The sequence below is a fragment of the Acanthaster planci genome, linkage group LG01 (genome assembly GCF_054643075.1).
Source record: "Acanthaster planci isolate LZ-2023a linkage group LG01, COTS_SCS, whole genome shotgun sequence".
Taxonomy (NCBI): Eukaryota; Metazoa; Echinodermata; class Asteroidea; order Valvatida; family Acanthasteridae; genus Acanthaster; species Acanthaster planci.
The window spans coordinates 29,116,092-29,137,545 of record NC_141777.1 but is presented as its reverse complement, the minus strand read 5'-3'; the positions used below and the strand labels follow the sequence as shown (position 1 = coordinate 29,137,545).

General features: G+C 40.8%; 2 protein-coding genes across 2 annotated transcripts; one reads left to right on the top strand and one right to left on the bottom strand.

The window, feature by feature from the left end:
• Window positions 1–32: 32 nt before the first annotated feature.
• Window positions 33–4,056, top strand: LOC110980840 (uncharacterized). The gene is made up of 2 exons (XM_022237850.2): window positions 33–144; window positions 1,677–4,056. The coding sequence occupies exon 2, from the start codon at window positions 1,700–1,702 to the stop codon at window positions 3,974–3,976; it is 2,277 nt and encodes a 758-aa protein (XP_022093542.2). The 5' UTR covers window positions 33–144; window positions 1,677–1,699; the 3' UTR covers window positions 3,977–4,056.
• Window positions 4,057–6,756: 2,700 nt separating this feature from the next.
• Window positions 6,757–21,389, bottom strand: LOC110980842 (carboxypeptidase A2-like). The gene is made up of 7 exons (XM_022237853.2): window positions 21,169–21,389; window positions 13,932–14,801; window positions 13,299–13,400; window positions 12,840–13,012; window positions 12,087–12,182; window positions 9,750–9,848; window positions 6,757–9,398 (listed from the first exon to the last, which is right to left on the bottom strand). Exons 2-7 carry the CDS (start codon window positions 14,689–14,691, stop codon window positions 9,216–9,218), a joined length of 1,413 nt encoding a protein of 470 aa, XP_022093545.2. The 5' UTR covers window positions 14,692–14,801; window positions 21,169–21,389; the 3' UTR covers window positions 6,757–9,215.
• Between the last annotated feature and the right edge of the window lie 65 nt (window positions 21,390–21,454).

Genomic DNA, 21,454 nt, shown 5'->3' with positions numbered 1-21,454 from the left:
TCTCCAATAACGGCATGCGCGCGGCGTATTCTTTCAAAAACTTGGCGCACGTCATGATCAGGGGTGATGCAAAATGACCGATGATCCAGAGAGGCAAGCTTGAAAAAAAATAAATCGTTTTTCTTCTTCGTTTCTCCGTCCCAGGTGAGAATTGAATAGAAAGATCTGATTTAATTCGAACACGGACATTAGAATTTTTGCCAGATGGGGACCAGAATGATGTAGTTTTTATGAAGGTTATCAGTTCACTTAATTTCAAAAAATTAAAATGGAGTTTTGACCAAGTTCGGTTAACATACAACTGGCCTGTCAATAGCCACCAATTGGTCTTGTATTTACTGCTTGTTTGGAAGGAATTCAATTATCATCTTGCAACCGGACGGTTCTTTTTGGAGTGGACCATTATTTATGAGATTGACAACTACATCTGAATAAGAGTGATAAAAGCAAATATCTAAGAACGTTTCACCTCACTTACAACCCTTATATTTGCGATGGGTCTCAACAGTTTAAATTTAATTAGGGGGCCTATACAGGTGAACAAAGGAATCGAGTAGAGCGAAATTTGAACCTGCGACCTCCGGAATACTGTACCGGTGCTCTACCAACTGAGCTATCCAATCATGCCCACAGAGCCGCTAATAAAATAATATGTATGCGTGAGCTTATGTTTCGGTGTGCGACTGTACGCATGTGTCATTGTTTGGGACTGCCGACTGCGACTTTCATACTTTGTGCATAAGGCAACCATGCCCCAAACTTTTTTGCACACCGTAGCCTCCGCAATTAAAATCCCCTTGAAAAAAAAACAGGATCGACCGCTTCCAAGCTCAGCTTTCATCAGCCATCAATTTTCGTTCACCTTTCGCGAACTCTTTCCAATAACATTTTATATGACCTACCCTTTTTTCAGGGAAGTGAAATATCTATCCGTGCTCATGTTCTCCATTTTAGGTTATCGGCAGAGCCTGCAATGTACTCTGCACATAAGACCGATTGGGCAGGTGCACTTAAAAATGAACTCTTCACCTTCCATACCCACCACAAATTTTCCGGGAATAATTGGATGGGAAAAGCACACTAATTCGGTGTATCGACTTGTTCCACCCACTTCTGTTCTCGCCTGTTTTCATACTTTTAAAGTCGTCTATTTTTAATACAAAATCACTGTCACTGACAGATGGAAACGACAGCCAAGGCAAAAGGAGAACGTTATTACTGGTGTAAAATTAGAACGGGACACCAACAAGCAAATAAACCAGAACTTTTTGTTTTGTTGGTCAATTCGTGACAGGAAATTTTGTCCGAAGATCAATACGTTCACTGCAAACGGTAACATAACCGTTTTGATCGCATCAGAATAATCAATTTGGGGTCATGAAAACGCACTAAGAGAACAAGGAAGAAAAGAGTTCCATGCCTGGATACCACGACGATACACAACGACAGGAAACACTAAGAAATAGGTCGGATAAAATCTTTATAAAATGACCTGATATCTTCCATGCTAAATTTGCCCCTTTTTTTGACATGTCATCGCGGCTTTTTGATATGTCACTGCCGAGAAACGTTACCGATGTTTACGTCTCATTGTTCCTTTTAGGAAAAATGACCCCAAGAAAAACATTATTACGATAATACTAATTTATCATTGGATCATTCATTGTCATTAACAGACTGAAGTTGTCATCGTCAACGCATGGCTTCAAGTGACTGTCCACGTGTGAGAGATAAACGGATCATTTATAGAATCAGCGACAGCCGGCGACATCTTGTTGGGCCTTCTCGACTCGGCTCTCTGGCGACTCTATACCATCCAAATATACCCTATCGGCCTACTGACCCCACACCGGTCCACAGTCACCTTCCTGAACTCTTGGACCAGGACACCACCGCCAATGATCTCCCCCACGACCCACCCGAGTGCGCAGGCTTTGTCGCTGCTGGGAGCTGGGGGGCATCTGCGCCGGAGACGGACGAGGTGAATCCTCGCCCGCACCTGAACGGAGACCATCCCATCCTTGACGCCATTATTGAAGACAGCCACCACCAGACTTCCGACTTTAAAGATCATAAGGAGTTAGCGAGCTCGTACGGCGCGAACCCTTCTGTTCTGGATCTAATTCCGGAATTACAGAGACCCCAGTCTTGTTATTACATTAATTCAAGTTGTAGCCCGGGATCCAGCACCACTATTGGTTCGTCTGGCTGGATTGACGGCTTCGACTGGGCATTTCCTTCCGTGGGGATGTCCAAGCAGTGGTCGGGCCACCTGAAGAGCGTCCTACTGGATGTTTTCCAACATTCAAGTGACAGCAACTTCCCCACTATCTTACAGCCACGGTTCAAGAAAACTCCAGGCACGTCAGCTGCTCTATTTGTTCCCAGTGTCATGGCATCGATTTGGCGACAGTGTTCAGAGGAGAATGAACCGACGAGCCCCCAGGTTACTCGCGCTGCAGAGCACCCCATTGTCATTTCGAATAAGGATTACGCTGCACCTGTATCAGGTTCCAAAACCAAAGGAATACCAATGAACAAGGGAAAGAATGCCAAAACGGCCGGTCTTTCCGCTTCAGTGAAACGAACGCCTGCGTACGGTGGCGCTACAGAACAGACAAGCTGCAGCTCAGATACCGAGGGGCACAATCATGACATGGCGGGCGGTAGGCTGGCTCGCTGGCAGGGACTGCTCAGGTATGTCCTTGTAGGTCTGAAAAAGCCCCAGCATTCTGACGTGGAGCTACAGGACATGAGTTCGTTCTCACCAAGAGCTGTCTCCGCTCGCTCGACCGATCACCAAAAAACTCACCAAGAGTCGGCAGAAAGTCCACTCGGCGAAGTGACGTTTTTCCACTACAACACTGACGGGACGGAGTACTCTTGCACCAGGGTTCCTGTCACTGTTGCCCCGAAGGCAAGCTCGCATCAACGCAGTGAAACCAGCGGAGTGACGGAAAGCCGCGAGAGCAATACCTCTTCAGAAATGGAAATCAGCTCGGACATCATTGAATGGGACAGTGAGGAAGAGGATAACGAAGAAGTAATCGAAGCAGTGTTGATCCAGGAGGTCGATCACATTAACTGTGCTTGCACCAGGTTCTCCAACGATTCTGTGGAGGATGGTTACTCAGAGGAGGCAGGGTCGAGTAGCTTTATCAACCAGCCTTTGACGAGTGAGTATCCAGGTAGTACAATCCCTAACGGTAATATCAACGGCAACTGTCTTGAAAAGGACAACTTTGCCGCCACCCACAGCGTTCTTAAACGCAGGGCAAGTTCCATCAAGAGAATACCAAAGATCATTAAGAACAAGAAGAAGAAAGTGAGTTTTGCTGTTCAGTCTCTGAATCATAAACACAAACCCAAAATACTTGGATGCAGTCTTAAAGATGACGATAGTGACCGGAGTTGGCAAAAGCGACCAGGAAAACACCGAAAGTGGAGACGAGGTTCACATTCCACAGAAAGGGCTGAAGAATTTCGCGACGAACCATTTGAATGGCCTGATAATTACATCCAAGTCAAAGTTCCTCCGAGATGGACTCCTCCAAGAAGCAACTCTGAAGTGGACGCCTACATCAGTGTGGCCTCCAGGTATGTTCCCAGCGTCTACGTTAAGCTATACATCCAAGTGCCTATGGTAACACACCTGTGTGAGTTGAAGACACACCTGCTCATCTGCGTCTTCAGATCGTTCTTCACCACCACCGAGGGACTTTACATCAACTGGGTCATGTCGCTGCAGTCCCACGTCTACAACTTGCTCTACATGGGGGTGGCCAGGGTGCGATTCAGGAGGGAATCCAACGGCAGGCCCTGCAGGGCATGCCTGCTGCTGTCCCAAGATGCCACGACCCTGGTGCGTCACAAACGGTGCAGTTTGTTGAGCACGGTGGCCGACATTCTCCAAATTGCCCCGGAGGAGTTGCTTGTGATGGAGAAAGGACGGATGGACCAGAGCGACCCGGTATAGGCATGTGTGGATTGACTGGAGCCATGCAACTCTTCGAGCACTCATCCTAATCGTCCATGCTTCTCTTTGATATGAACACATTGCATGAGTTAAATATGAATCCATTGCATTATTAAAAAGTCGACCTGAAATATTGAAGGTACCTTATTATTTGATCAGAAAATTGTCAACTTAAAAAAGCGAGACTTAGATTTCTTGAAGCAAAGCGATGTATATTAACAAACTCTCACATTTTCACCTATAAAATGAGTTATGATTCAGAAGATCTAAATCGTGAGCTCTTTTAATTTTTTTTAATTTAGTAACAGAAGGGACAGGCTTCGTAAGATCGAGACAGTGAAAGTGTACAGGGATTCTAGTTTTCATTACCACAGCTATTGTCTTATGAATCGTCTTGATTGGGATTCGCGGAGTTTCGTTTAAAATGTTCGATGTGTGCACATTTCCGTAAACAGTCAAGCAGTTAATTTGCAGGGGATAATGATTGGTGCAGGATTTAGGTGTTTTGTTTTGTTTTCAAAAGAACAGCTAGCGAATTTTATTTCCCATTTTATAATGTCTGTCGTACCCCATTCAACTGGACGAGTCCCAATTTGGACAAACAGGGATTTTTTATGTTTTTCTTTTGCTTTTTTGTTTAAAATGTACATATTTTATCACAAAAATGTCTAATCTATTTAAATAAGTGTATTTGAGGTTTCATTTTAATATATCGAGAGGACAGTCAGTATCGCATTATTTTGTGTTTTTTTTAGGTGATATTTTATTCCGGATGAAAACGTCATTTCAAAATGAACTGATTTTTATCCCCTGCCTAGCTTTCTTATTTCCCCAAAATATTTATTTGCTCACATGTAAAATTACAAAATCAAAATGGTCTAATGGTGGATTTGATACAAATGGACTGCTTCTGATATTCACCAGCCCGCAGTTGTACTAGTAATGTACCCGGCCATTTTCTGTGTGTGTGGCTTTGTTTTCCTTTACAGTTTTCATTATTACTGATATAACTTTATTGCTCGGCACTTTTCATATTGAACGACATTGTGACTGACGTTCAGTAAAGCGCAAAAGATAACATTTGTTTCAGGAATTATTGGGAATTGTGGGGAGAAATGTCGTTGATGCAGTGACCATGTTTTCGTAGAATTTCCAACATCTTTTTCTTCTGGAATATTCCATCAAATTAATCACCATATTGAAACTTTATACCATTTTCTTTAAAAGCACAGAAAATCCGGACAAAAATAATAATTGACTCATCCCTGGAGTTATCTAGAATTCCCTTGAAGTTCCGCTGAAAATGAATTCCCGTGGTTTTCCGTCCTGTCTTTTTATAGCCCCCAAAAGGGAGAACAGACTTAATTCGTATTAGGCACACTTGTTCAATTTGTGGAAACCGAGATTTTAATTATTTTGTTTTCGACTACATTCTTTAAATTCTCGGAAAACAGGATAAAAATGAAAGTCGATCCGATGGCCAAGGAGAGGATTGTACAATTTAATATGCCCTCACTCAAATTGACTGTGTAGCCCACTTGAAGTCGCTTTAACTTGACACACCTTGTGCCGACCTCTATGCTCTTCTAAGTATCGTGTACTCTTGCCAAGGCTTCGGTGAAAGTTTGCACAAATAAGGGAAAACGTAAGGTCGAAGAAAGGTGCGAACTCTTGAACTCAATGCATTTTTCACTCGGTATGATAATTTTTCACTGTCAATGGGACAATTCGTCTGAGATAGGCCTATTAAAAATGCAGACATGTCAACAGACACTGCCAAAGCCGTGATTCTAGTCTGACCATAATTTCACCGAGCTGCGTCTGGGTTGGCTTTTTGTCATCCAGAATGGAAAAGAACTACCCAAATCAGTGTTGTGTGACAAGATCACCCCGAAAGAAATTGAACAACGTTGTAGATCAGGAAATTCCGAAGTTAGTTTCTCTCTGAGTTTGGAGATCTATTGCCAAAATCTACACCTTGAGGTCATCTGACTCGCGACCTTAAACTAACTGAATTTCCTTCACCGCTGGGGCACGTCTGTAACTGAACCACAAAGGCTGATATTTTTGTTTTCTAATTGAGAGTGTCTGGATGGATTTGTTACTTCTACAATTTGGACCTCGATTTGTTGTATGGGGTGGAAGAAAATGTGTTCCTTTGCTGATGGTTTGCAAAGGGATAATTCTACTGACCATAACGTTCTCTCCCACTGTTTGCAGTATATTTTTTCTAGAATAATTCAACTCAATAATGCTAACAAGTTGTTTTCCAATCACACTTCCAACCTAGTTGTCAGCCTAATAGACACGGATTGTAATCCTAGAATGCCAAAGAAACCGACGAAAAAGTTACTGCTTAAAATTAGTTTGTCACAAAAAAAAAAGAATCTTGCACGAGACACGTCTTGTAAAATAAATTGTTTGCAGTGTCTCAGTTGAAACAGCAAAGTTTGTAAAACGATCACTGAGGGAGGTGAACTAACCTTCAAGAGCCTGATCTCCCCTATACATGATCTATGTACTGTTTTCTATTTGTTCACAGAATCAGACTTTTCGAAGCTGAAGAAAAAGAGAGGAGTAAAAATGCAATGTACGCTGAAGTGAAAGATAAATTAGATTTCCTTGGGCTACCCCCTTTAAAATATTATTGTCATTCAAGTCAACATTCCCTTCAAGACATGTACCTGTAATTTCTCAAAATCTGTACATCCGGGGCCTTGATCTTAACAGCCAAATTGGCGCTGATTAATGTTTGTGCCAAATCAACTTGACAAAACAAATTTTATCAGATAACTGTTGTATTGAGTTGACATGAAATAACTGAGGTCAAAAACAAGTTTAAAACCATAAAATTAATCTGCAAATGTACTGACAGGTTTCACAGAAAAGGGGGTGATTTAATCCCTCTTTTTTAACCCTCAAGGTCCTCAATCCTCCAACAGTGTGAGAATTGAAGACCATTAAGGTGAAGACATCGATCAACAAAAGATACTTTAAAAATATTTAGTTCTCATCTTTAAATAAAATAGACCCTTGGAAGCCAGCATGTGTTGCCCCAGGGTTGGCATCTTTTGTCCATCATTATCATGCATGCTTTCAAAACGAGGGTGCAGTGAATGGATGGAGTATCATAGAGAAAATTTCAACTCAGAACCCTCGCTAATCTCTAGGTGCCAAGATTTATTAGGGTGAATATGTTGGACCACGACAACTGTCATTTTTCACCCAGGATGCCCTTCAACTTTGTGAACTCACTCACAGGAGCAGGCCCTGCACCCATTCTGAACTTTTCTATGGTAAGAAAGTGCACACAATAGCCCAGCAGGGTTATGTAGGCTGGCTGTATTGAAGTTCATTGAGCATTGCGACCTAAGAACTATTATTACCAATCAGGGTAAAGCATAGCACTAACGCCTCCACTGACATGACTATGAGTATATAACAGCAGTCAAGAGACTGTAAAAAATGACAGGAATGCAGGTAAAAGGTTTATTTGCCTGCGCTCATGTCAGGAAAATGTAATTGTTGGTTTTAATTCAGGTGCGGAGATACCATGTACATGTGCCAGATTTAAAAATGAGGAAAACTGCTATTCATACTATTATACATTTGACTATAAAAGGAAATATGATTACTATTCCAATCTTCATTGGCCATCTTCAGTTGAGTTGAATATATCACTATGTTGAAAATTCCTGATGTACAGAAAGTCCAAAATTTATGCCGTATTATAAACAACATTCGGGTTTGTAATCGTGCACACTAAATAAACTGGCCAAAAGAGTGGTTCCAATGGTGTGATTCACTAGAACAGTACAGGTATTTGATTCCAACTTTCAAAGTTGAGTTGATTGAGTTGACAAATTTTGTGCGACTTTCTACTCCTCTTAAATATATACAAAGTACATGTATTTGACATTGTTGTTATTATTCAGAAGTGCCCTTTTTAAACGTTGAAAAGTCTTACAGGTAATTCTTAACAATTGAAAGCGCTGTTGACTTCACTTGCTGTGATGTCATTCGTGGGAAGACGTTTTCATTTTTGTAAATCAAGGTTGCTTGTTGACTTACTGCAGAAATACACAACGACGAATCACTAAAGAAAAAAATATGACAGCAAAACATCTAACATAATGGGGGGGAGCTCAAATAGCTGCAACATGGAGCTTTCTGCCCAAGATGACATCACAATTTTCCTCATGAATACAGAAATCAATTTGAGCATATGACCAAAAAAAAAAGACACCAAAATAACAGTTAAATGGCAGAACAAAGATTGAAAATAATCTTAAAATGGACACAAAGGTGCAGTTTTGAGGACTGCATTAAAGAAATTACATTGCATAGTCCCTTGACACCAATACCAGGCCATTTCTAAACATCCCATATCATCTGACCACACTGCTGACTTATGCGAGTTCTGCTCTTAGCATGCCTTGCATTGCATAACTACATGCACAGTTTACATGTGAACGGGTAAATATATATAGTTTGTACATGTACAAGACTGGGCAGACCATGTGCATGCACGCATAGCAGTACACACACTGAGTTCTGTGTGCTTGCTCTGTGATTTGCTGCAGTACCGTATGGTGGCTCATTGGCAGTGTGTTGTGTGCATGGGCCCAATTCTATCCCCCAGCCAAAGAGCTGAAGAGGCCACCTTGGACAACTTACTGCCACATCCAACCAACCCCCGACAGGAGTTTCACTCATCTCAGTTCAAGATCTATGCTAATGAGTGAGATCACAGTAGTGGTGGTTCCACAGAGGCCGGCTCTCACACAACGTGTTTTAAACGGGGATCCCATGAGGCACGTCAACTTTAATTGTTTCCAAAGGATTCAATCAGCGACTGTAGAAACTTAACTTACAAATCCAAATCAGTTTCATTTGATGGAATGGTTAAGACACATGCACAATGATGTGATTCTTACAGGCAAAGGTGTTTTAGTCTCAAAACAACTCAACAACTCATGAAGCCCCGTTGTGAGGGTCGTCTGCATGAAACAACAGGCACCTCTCTGGGTAACAGTCTCCTTTGCAAATGGCAACTCTTGCTCCAGCAGGATTCTACAGATCTTTATCCAGACTTTAAATAATGCCCATGTGACCAGCACCCTACGATGACAATCAGCAGGCACTCCGTTCTCTATCACTATCACCTTGGCCTTCACTGACAGTGCACTGTCAAAGTGTGTATACTGAAAGACTCATTTTGACACATAAATACTTGTCGTTATGTCATCTTGATGCCACTGGCTGAGGCAAATGTTGAGCTGAGGGAGCGAAGACTAACCACTCTCTTTCGTTGGTAAAAGTGAAACCCATAGGGCTTATATTGTCTATAGATCATCACGACAAACAGGCAGAAGGTGATAGCTACCAAGCTGTACCCAAATGGAAGACCAAATTCAGGGACCTGTTGGAAGAAGACATGTCATGTCACAAGCTGTGATCCAGGTACAAAAACCAATAAGGTTCAACTTCACTTGTTGACCAGCAATCCTAGTCGCAATCTTTTTGGGCTAAAGGTAGACTTTGACCCGAAAGCCCTAAACAATTTATCTCGGGCCTGGGTCACATTCCAGGCAGGTGAAAAAAAAAATCAGAGATTTGTACACTTTACTGTAAGCATTCAGCACTTCAAATTTTCAAAGTTGAGAACGTTTTTATTCTGGCCAATTTTGCTACAAATTCTTCACGATGCCAAATCCACATTGCGTTTGCATTTAGCAAAAACTGGGAACTAGCCTTCCATTTTCATACTTACCTCGTCCTGGTGAAATGACTTATGGACTTGTTTCTCTTTCCAGTGAATCATATATGTAAACAGTGTCTCATAGATGGGCATGATGTCTCGAAGGGCACTCTGCAAAATAGTAAGATAAATAATACACTTGTATTTAGATAATTTGTTTACTTGTGTTTTTGATATTATTCCCCATTTGTAAAAATCAAATTTACTGTTCGATAATTTTGCTTTATTTCAGTCTTGTGTCATTCAGTCCATTGTCATACAATTTTAGTCATACACTTTGAATTACTTATCTCATCGTTTGATAATTGTGATTGTCTCAATAATTTATTTTGGCATGTTTATATTTGCCTAATGTCTCATGATTCATCTACAATTTATTTCTTCACATTATCTCTGCCAATTAACTGTTTTCATTGCCTTATATTGCATGCGATTGTAATGAACTTGCTCTTTCTTGGCTTATGTAATAACTGCTGCGTTGCTCTTCATCTTCTTTTTTCTCTTAATTTTTCTTCTTTTGACTAGTGGCATGAGTTCCTTTTCCATGGCCTCATTTATTTTTCCATCCCTCGATGCTTACTTTCATCTGATGTACATTGTAGTTTTGTTTGTCTAATTGTTATTTTGTCACTGTTAAATGTTCGGTTTTAGTTTTTGTCAAGGCATCTCCATATAAACCCTTGGCTTCAGAAGATAACCCATAATCGCTGCTGACTTCATTGATTCTTGTCCCCAATCTATCAAGGTGTATAATATTAACTAAATGTATATTCAATTTATTCTGTTGTATTGTATTGGAATCTTTGGGCATTATGGAAATAAATGTTGCTTGATTGATAATCCCGGCCAATTAAAACATGTATGCAGCGTATTACGTACATATACACTTATGTGTGTGTGTCATGCATGGCCTGTTGAGTAGACAGACAACATTGTTGAGTCTGTGACTTCCGGGCTCAATTTTTTTGGTTTTTTTTTTGGCCGTTTTGGACGATTGGGAGGGGAGAGAGCCTATAATATGTGCTAATGTAGGATAATGAATATGCAAATGTACTGAGGACAATAATACCAATCTATGTACATGCAATAAGCAATTTGCAAGTTAAATTTGAATACACTCTATTACACTGAGTTCTTTAAATTCACGTGAACATAACAACTTGAATTCTCCACACTAAAACCACTGTTGCGACCCCTCGCGATTTAGGGCAAGCTTTTGCTTAGTTACATAAGAGACGCCTTCCAACAATACACTGTTCTCAATGGATAAGAAGGGCACAAAGGAACCAGTCCATTCCAGAGATGGTGGTCGCTATGCCAAAGCTTGCCCCAAGTCATGGGGTACAGCAACAGTGTCTTTAGTCTGGGGAATTCAAATTGTTACATTCCTGTGCAATCAGACAACACAGTGTACCAGATTTTATTCAAACTTAACTCGCAAGTGACTTATTCATTTATATCTGACCAATCCTGGCTTCTCTGAGTAACACATGATTACGTAGTTGAATAATCATAAAAAGGCGATGCTCTCCTTATATTCATCACACAAATCAGTCCCTGGGGTTGATTCAAATTGTGTGGGGAATGATTGCATAATGACAGTAATGCCTGAAGAATTCTTGGGAGCCCTCAACTCTGCCTCGGACAAAACTGGGAACTGACGTTACTTTGACCCTCAATACCGAACCACCAGTATAACTTAAGCATAATATATGGCCTGTTTATTAAACATGACCAAGTGACCAATGGAGTCCATTTTTTTTTGCAAGGGCGAATGTCATCATACAAAGTTTTGCTAGGTGAGCACAAAACTATCAAGGCGTTGAGTTACTTCTCTTGAGGTGTGTACATTTTTACTATCAGCTCACAACACATGCAAAAAGCATGTATGTATCAACAGTGCGCAGGCTAGGCAACCATGAACAGGTGTACACACAGTAGGCCAGATTCACCCAACATCTTGGTCAAGGCTAGTCCAATTCCTACATAGTACACAAGGTGAATTGGGTTTGATTCCCAGCAGGTACACAAGTTGGTTTGGATTTGATTCTCAACTACTGCACAATTTCCACCCAGTAAACAATACAGACTGGGTTGGATTCGCAGTGACCTGTAGTACATAAGGTAGAAAAGGTTCAATTCCCATCTAGCACTCAATGTGGATCATGCCTGTATTGTGTTGCCATTTCTCTGCACAAACATTCAATGTCTGACCAGTTTAACCATTTCCCAAATCATGATTCAGAAGTACAAACAATAAGTTGGAATTAGTTTAGCATACGTCTAAAACACCGTTTTCAACGTACTGACCCAAAGAAATCCTTAACCAAACAAAAGAAAGCTGAATACCTGTAAGTTCTCATGGGAAGGGTTGAAGAGGTCAAAGCATTTGACTTTGTTGCTGTCTCCCTCACCCCATAACTCAATGGCAAATGAAAATGGCACCTGAAGAGAAACCAAACCTAGAAGTCACTGTCTCAAAGGTGTATTCACTGGCAAGCAATTTCACTGGTCATCTAACAGCCTTAAAAAGCTAACAAAGAAACTCTTATCACATATGTAAACAAAAAGTCATAAAATTTTTTTCAGTGCTTATTTCTACAAGAAATAATTCAGTAGAATCCCAGTTTACAATTTAATCCTCACAATGCTGTTGACCGTTTTTGGCCAGTACACCCTAGGTTGCATCTTCAGTAAGGTATGGAAAGCAATCGTAAAACCTTACCAAAGCAGAAGCAAGAATTTTCTTATCTTCAGAGTTGGGAAATATGTCCACGGGACAGTGGTTGTGTGTAAGTTTTCTGCATTTTTGAAGAATACTGATTCTGCCAGTTGGATGCTAGTTGTGTACAAAGATAAGTCTGTTAAACCTTTCTGCACTTTTAGACACTTTCTTTTCCCCAAAAGTTTACTCCAAATGGTCAGAAAACAGGAAGCATAATTTGTTTTGTTCTTTTTTGGGGCCTTCCCAAGACTGCATCTGAATCTAATTTGTTGTCTAGAGCTAGGTCTTGGTCTTGGCTCCATTGCAAATATCCAGGGACAGGCTGGCAATAGACGTATTGCTGTAGCTCTGGAAGCCCATTTCTGGATTTTTGTTACCTTTCTGACCCCAGCCATGTAGTCAAACACTGTCCCATCAGCTGGATAGTCATTGAGGTTGTAAGCCACACCGTAGGAAAAGGCATTTTGGGTAGCCTGAGCCATTCTCTGTGCCAGGTCAAGCTGGTCGTCAAGGTGGACAGGCTTTGCATGAGCTTTCTTCGATTCTGCATCTAAAATTTGAAAAAATGGCATATGCAGCCTAATACTCAGCAGAAGAACACGACTGTCGCAATGCATAATAATCAATCAGCGAGGCTGATTTTGGCAGGCCATGAAACTTTCTCATTGCCAAAAAAAGTGCAACCTTCCATATCGTGCACGAGTGGCTCCTAAAATGTCAGCGGAAGCTGCAGAAAATAATCTCAAGTATGGACTTATCACAAATATGGTGTACAAACAAATGGAAGTCTAGGGGAATGTAAAACCACACACACAATCATTTAGCTGCATACCTACCTGCAAAGGGTAAATATATCTGTTTGATCCCTGAATGTAAAGACAGGAAGGCATCAAAGTTATGATGAGCACTGAGGTCGAGGTAAACCTGACATTCTGGCTCTGCAAAGGGAGAAATATTTGTTAAAAATTAATATCTGTAGTAATAAATGTTCACAGAACCTTCAGGGAAGGGAATGAAAGAACGAACAAAATGTGATCCTGCCTTTTGCTTTGAAGGACACTTTGAAGTTTCCAGGAAATATGCAGGGCTATGATTTGAAGTCATTGATTTAATGCTAATGGGCTAAATGCAGCCTAAATATTACCGTAGTTTGCACCGGTCACAAATTTGGTGATGAAGAAGTGGCATACATAATGTTACATCCTCCATTGCAAACTCACAAACTGCCCTTACGAACCGTTCTTGCTTAAAGGCAGCAGACTACATAAAGGCAACTCTTCATTTATGCATTTTTTTGGAAGGGAACAAAATCGTCAATTTGGACTGAACATCAGACTCCTATTCTCTTACAATTTTGGGACAAACCCTCTGTCATGAAACTCAATGATCAGTAGACCACCACACAGATACACATATTTCCCTTCTGAGATGCATCTGAGGATGCATATAACGATGGTTACTAAACTCACCTGAGTGCACAAATGGTCCCCGGTACTCCTCATCTTTTGGGTTGCCAGAGCTCCCCTTCCCGCCAAAGCTCCAATCAAAATTCCTATTCAGGTCCACACCGACGCTGGTTCCCCTCCAGCAATAGTTCTTGGTCCTCTCCACGTGCCGCCTCCCATCTGGATTGGCCATGGCGATGATGTACAGGTCCACCCGCCCAAGGATCAGCCGCGAGAGGCTCTCCGCCGGTGAGCCGTGCGGTGCGCTCAGTCCACGGGTTATGTTGTTGAGGAGGTAGAACAGACTCTCAACAGGGAAGAACTCCCGAGCGTGCTCCCCATAGGATAATAAAATCTTGGGTTTTGCCATGCTGATGCTGAACAACCCTGGTTCTGTCCTTGTACTGGAGAAATTGGACAGGTGCAGGACATATTGCGGAATGCCAACTCGGGACTTGTACTGCAAGTCTAACTCAATGTAGTTTGGGTTTCTGGCAGCTAGCTGTTTGAGTTGAATGCCTATTTGTGAAATGTTATGGTAATACTTGTAATTTGGGGTGTAGTGTTCCACCTGAGGTCTAACATCTCGAGCGTAAACATTTCTCACATTGGGAAGAACCAGAAGAATAAATAATGATAACTTCAGTAGTGATCTGCAAAGCCAGTTACACATCCTGGATGAAAAGTGTGGCCAAGTTGTTCCACCTCGCCATGGCTGGTTGTGGTTGCACAAAAGTATACTTTGCAGCCATGGCATACATGTCATCCCCTTAGCTCTTTCCATAGTCTCGGGCCTGTTTCATTTAGTTGTTCCCTTGTTAAAGACATCAGCAGGAAACTTGTTGAGAACATGGATGAAATCAGTTCCCCTCCATGTGACACAATCCACATGTCCTGCAGCATTGAACAAACATTAGACAAACCTTACATTAATTAATCACATTTAGTTAAAATCAGAGTTGAAGAATGACTGTATTTCAGAAAAAGCAAATGAAACATAGTTTGCAAGACATCATTTAACTATTTTAATTATTGGGTCTTGAACTTGAGTGTTGCATTCCAGGCCATCACAAGTCCCTGTCAGTCCATCACAAGTCATTCTGTCTCAGGCCAATTCACAAGCTATTCAAATGAACTGTGACAAAAGAATTCTCTTGTCATTCTGCATCTTGTGGCCTTGTGAAGAGACTTGTGACTGAACATGTGACCTTGTGAAGGGACTTGTGACTGAACTTGTGAAGGGACTTGTGACTGAACTTGTGAAGGGACTAGTGAAGGGACTTGTGACTGGCCTTGTGAAGGAACTTGTGACTGAACTTGTGAAGGGACTTGTGACTGAACTTGTGAAGGGACTTATGACTGAACTTGTGAAGGGACTTGTAACTGAACTTGTGAAGGGACTTGCGACTGAACTTGTGACCTTGTGAAGGGACTTGCCACTGAACTTGTGAAGGGACTTGAGAAGGACTTGTGATGGACTCAACTCCAACACTGTTCAACTTGGTCTTATTGGAAATTGTCTGGGATACACACACTGTAATGTTCAACTTTTTATCATAAACAATAGACAAATACAAGGATGTGTCACACACTTGTAAATTAAAGAAATGCAGTAGATTGTGTAATGCACACTGCTCTCAAGCTCTGTGCAAATTAGTCAGTCTTACTTAATGATTTGTTGATAAATCCGCCATCAGCTACATGCAATTGCACGTTCTTTCCAATTTACAATTTTGTGGCTGGGGAAGACTGTTTTAACTTGTTTGAAAAAGGGAAATAAAGCCGGAGAATTCATACAGGAATTGACTGATACTATCACTAGGGCAACATAACATTGCGATCACGTTGACAGAAGGAATACATGCGATGGTTGGGGTATTGCAGGCACGTTTAATTAACATACCCCTAGTCAAACTCTGGGGTTCGTCATTGGCAAAGCTCCAACATAGCACAGTGGACAATGAACCCCTGAGTTCTAGGGGTATGCCCAACAGACATAGCTGCAGCACAGTTTGGGGGCATTATTTACATTCTTCCCATAAACAGAGCCCTTTATACACAAGTACTTCTCCACTGATACTGGATGAAGCAGTATACAAAGGGACCAGTTGCAACAGGGGAAAAATGTGCTAATTTATTCAAATTCCCATATAGTAATATTTTACAATCCAGAATAACTAAAATATAGCACTTTTAACTAAGATCAAAGCGCTTTCCATTATGATTATGTGATCCCTGCTCACTGGGCCAATGGCACATTCCAAATACCGTCTCAGCTCCCTGCGGAATACACAGCTCAATACAGCTTTTTCGGCACAAAGCAGCTAAATCAACCATAATAACCATCTCTGCCCTCACAGGTACCAAATTAATCCTGGGTGGGGGGCACGCATCATAATCCCAGGTTGGGTTTGAATTCACAACCTATGGCTTTACCTACCGACTACAAACATGACGAATCCAATGCTCTTAACCAAGAGGCCATGGCATGCTGATGTTACATTGATGTTACAAGCTAGACACTAAGTTGGCATGGCATCAACATGCAAAATCTACAGTCGTGACAGCATGGATTAGGTATTGAATTTCTTGTAAAAAGTTCAATACACGGACATTACTTCACATTCTGTGCACAAAACCAATCACATGAGAAAAATGTCTATGACCGTATGGTCGCAAGGTCCCTATTATTTTGCCACCTACTGTCAAGTCCGATTGGTTTTCACATGAGGGACCTGGCGACCGTACAACAGACGTTAGCCTGAACATGGTCTGAAAAATTGTGAGTATTTTCTAAATAAAATGATATACATTTTTACTGCTAAATTTGACTTGCTAGGACCTGTAAATGTGTTATCACTCTCTGATGGCTTATGGGTAATTAAAGAAATTAGGGGTCCAAAAGTGTGATATTTTCGTGTACCTGTAACATCTGACCTTTGTGACTTGACATGGAAATATCACCGGAATTGGTTTCAAACTATTACAATTTGTTTGGCAGGCACTTTGCCCAATTCATCACTCTAGGAAATTAGAAAATGTGTTCTACACTGACAAAATCACATGTCAGATGTGCAGGGATACGAAAAAAATGGACCCCTAATTTCTGAATTACCTTTATAGGAAAGAGTTCCATACATACAGACGCTGTTTGACACCCTGTGCACAAATCCTATGAGAGTGGTCTGAAAAATTCCAAGGGTTTTAAACATAAACAACTTAGTATTTTCCCTTGTAAAAACGCTGAATTCAAATTTTCTCTGCTTTTATGCTTTGTGACGGCTAATAGGTCAATGTAGGGAATAATTATTGGCGTCCGCACATGTATGTATATGGAGCTCTTTCTGGCTTATAAACCACTGCACAGGAAAATAAGTGATGTCCGTATATTATAAGTTAACATGCGAGTGTGAGTGGAACACACAATAATGTAGTGTGTCTGTGTCCCATACATACCACAAGGCCGATTAAGGAACAGAGACGCACTACATTATTCTATGTTCCACGAGCACAAGCGTGATGACAAATTTACACAAATGTATCTTCAAGTAAACTTGACGTGCAGTAAAGATGTCATTGGGGCCTGTGAGCACAAATGCGCCACCTTTGAATTTAAAGTAAATTTTGCGGTTGTGTGTTTTGCTTTTAGCGTAAAGATAGCACAATGCGTTGAATTAGAACGGTGCATTACACAGGGTTTGATATGAACCGTCCAATACAGTTATATACCACACTGTTTGTTGCCATGGATAGACCAATCAGAATTGAGAACTCAAGTTTGCCTGAAGACAAGTCCATTTATTTGGTCTCTACTCGACAAGCTATGCTTTTTAGAGGCCTCCATCTACTATAGCTCTGTATTGTTATTATGAAATGTTTCACATGAAAAATAAATTGAAAGTGAAGAAGAGTAAGAAGATATGGAACTCTTACCTTAGTTTAATTTGTGATTGTATGTTTTATTCATGCAATCGAAAATATGAACTTGTGGTGTTCTATAGACGCCGGAATTGCGTCACAATGTGATGTCGCCCCCAACGATGGCTCTGTTTCATTTCATTTATTTTATTTTTCAGGATAAACATTTCACAGAAATACAATAACATACAGTTTACAAAAATTACAGAATAGGATACACAAGACATACAAAGGACAAGTGAACAGCATTTAACCAGCTCCCGCTGGATTACCCAAAAGAAACATGGTTTCTGTCGAGGGGGCTCTCCAACTGGTTAAACAGAAAACAATGAGAACAATTAAAGATATAGATTAATACAATATAAAAAATATAAGGCTTTACATAAATAACATACTCTGCTGCATCGTCACCCCCTTTCTCATTACTTTTATGCTGTGTTTAATGCATTGCGTCATACTGTCACGTTGTGCCATTGACCTGTCGTACCATCGCCTCATTACTGGTGGAAATAGGGGGCGTCCTTAAAGACAGAGCTAAGTTCCATATCAATAGATATCAACACATGATCACATCTTGTAGGCCTTACAGGCATTTCCGTGTAAAAAGGGAAAATGGACTCAATCTTTTTTTCACTGAGTTTTTCAATTTGGTTGTATTTTTACAATAGCATATTGACAAAAGCTATGGAAAAAAGTCTTTAACTAATCTTTGCTGGCTTTTAACATGAAAAATCACCTTGTAAACATTATGTCTGTAATTATTTAGTTTTGACATATCAAAAGAGCTACATGTACATGTATTACGAAATCCTCCAAAACAACTCCATTTTAATTTGTATGCTGAGTTAAAAGTTGGATATAGTTTCATGAGAGCATTTTCTCATTACATTTTATTAAAAACATTCCCTTTCTATTCTAGCTTTTCAGGACAGACCCGTTGAATCTGGTGGTGGTGAGGATGTAACGCGAGTCACATAATACACAAAAAGTTAACTGTATACCAAAACCCCAGGGGTACTGAGTTTGTCAATTAGTAACCTCCTCCTTCAGTGTGCAACAAACCAAATTATAACAACACCAACCCTAGGTTATTTGCCTAGGATAAAATATCTGGCTCTGAAAGTTGGCAACGCAAGTCACATGTAACGCGAGTCACAGCATTCAGCTGTAGGGTAACGCGAGTCACATGTAACGCGGGTCACAGCATTCAGCTGTAGGGTAACGCGAGTCACATGTAACGCGGGTCACAGCATTTAGCTGTAGGGTAACGCGAGTCACAATTTAAACTGCAGTAGTTGCAGTGCTTATTATCTTTTCATCAGTGCCAATTGTTTTCTAAAGTTTACTGACATCTTAAATAGAGGGCAGCAGATAATATTTTCATAATTCCATACACCGGTTCCTGTTAGTTTTGCAACATTCCTCATTTACAAGTACATATGTACATGTCGGCAGAAAACAAAAGATATGCATCTGTCATCATCTATCTGAAATAAAGGTAAGTACATGTAACTTTCTCTCAAAATCATATCAATAGGGGTGAAAAGTGAAGTACATGTACAAGTAAAACTTTGCCCAAAGTGAAAGTAAATAATGAGGGGAAAAAGAGGCTCCAATTGTAGAATTTGGACAAATGAATGCATGGAATTCTATGAAGCATGACCTCCACAGCTATTGCAATACATGTAATTAGCCAGATTATACACAATGTTGCATATTCCGATAAATTTTATCTACTTCAGCCTTATTTTCCTCTTTCTGCATTTCACGTGTCATACATGTACATGTACTAGGCCTAGACCCTGTATAGTTGACAATACTACTTACTAGCACTTGGCATGTACATGTACAGTACATGTACCTGTATTGCTGAATGGCGTTGTGATAAAATGGTTCAGGAGCAATTTTTCATAAACCCCACATAAAGTGATTTAAGACCTGACTGTTTTCCACAACCCAGCAGAAGTGTCTGCAGGGTCACCTTTAATAATTTGTATCCCACATCATTATACATGTTTACTAGTCCCAAATAATCCAAGGAATCGATGTGACAGTGCATGAAATGTTCACATTTTTTGGAGGGCACCACAATCAATTCTTCAAAGTAATTCTTTTATTGTTCATGATATGAAAATGTTATAATTGTTAACTTTGGCAACTATTTGTCTTCTCAACTGTAAACCTGAAAGCGCTGTTGCACTGGTCACTACATGTATACACAAACAATCAAGCTAATGTGTGCATAATCTAGGGTAATCTTGAGGTAACACGAGTCACATCGATTATTTACATGTATCTTTTTTTCCTAAACTGGTTGGGAAATGCATATCATTTTAGGTGATGTAGAAATGGTATTGAGCTGTGAGTTTCTGATAACTATTCATTGTTTTCTCTAATTCATAGTTTGAGGAGAAATTTGATTTAAACCAAACGGGCGTCGTGCTATAATTACAATGCAATAAAATCGTTGTTATCTATTAAAATAATTTTTTGTTTGTGTTATTTTATACTAAGTGCTACATTTCAGTATGTGTGTGGTTATAAAAGTTTCAAAATGAACTAAAATGTAACGCGAGTCACTGTGGAAATGCCCTTAGGCCTTATGCACACACATTATTTTTTCAGGACTTGTGACAAATGCCCTCTGTTAGCCGTGATGACCACTAGCCATTTTTAGAAACAGTCAGACACAATGACACAATAACATGGACAATGACACGACGTGACGGTACAACATGACGATGCGATGGCACGACATCAGGATGCAGTAGAATGACAGCAGGGAGCGACGACCTAACCCACACAGTATAAAACCCATACAATGACAGGCACTGCAATGGCGTGACGCGATGCTACAATGGCAGGACACAACATCACAGCATCAAGAAGCAACACAGCATGATGCAATGGCACGATGCGACAGACATGACAGAGCTGTTGTAGCATTGCTTCGGGGCGACAGCATGACGTAACACAATTTTGTTGGCAATTGAACACCATTTGTAGTACACCATAAGTCATAACCCAATGTTGCAGTTGCATCAAATACAATTCATATCAATGTCTCGCTTGTGGGAGCGGGTCGGCTCCAAGGAGCGGGTGGGAAGTCATAGCCCCACACGTAGGGTTGTAGTGGCTCGCTTTACAATCTGCAGGGCTCAATTTTATAGAGCTGCTTAAGCAAATTTTGTGCTTAAGCAGCTCTATAAAATTGGCCCCTGTCTCTTATAAAAGAGAGCCACTACAGCCCTACGTACGTGTGGCGCTACTGTCGGCAGCCGGACCTCACGTCACAGTTCTGGGGGTAACGCAAGGCCCACGCTCGGGTCATGATCATACTCACGGATAAATGCGAACAGCCAGCTACACCAGAGTTGAAATTTTCTAAAGATCGAAGAAAACTTTAAAGGTAAGCAGTTTGGCCTGCTCTTCGTACTAGACATGCTAGATCAATGGTTTTGTACAGCTACCAAGCAGGCCTAGGCGCTAGGCCTACATTTTGCTCTACTCAGCCGTGGCTGAAGGAAACCCCCCAAAAAAGTATGGTTGCGGCTTCCATGCAAGAAGGCGCGTGTGCGACGTGCATGTAGCCGTAGCCAATTATTTATACATGACAGTTTTGTGAACAC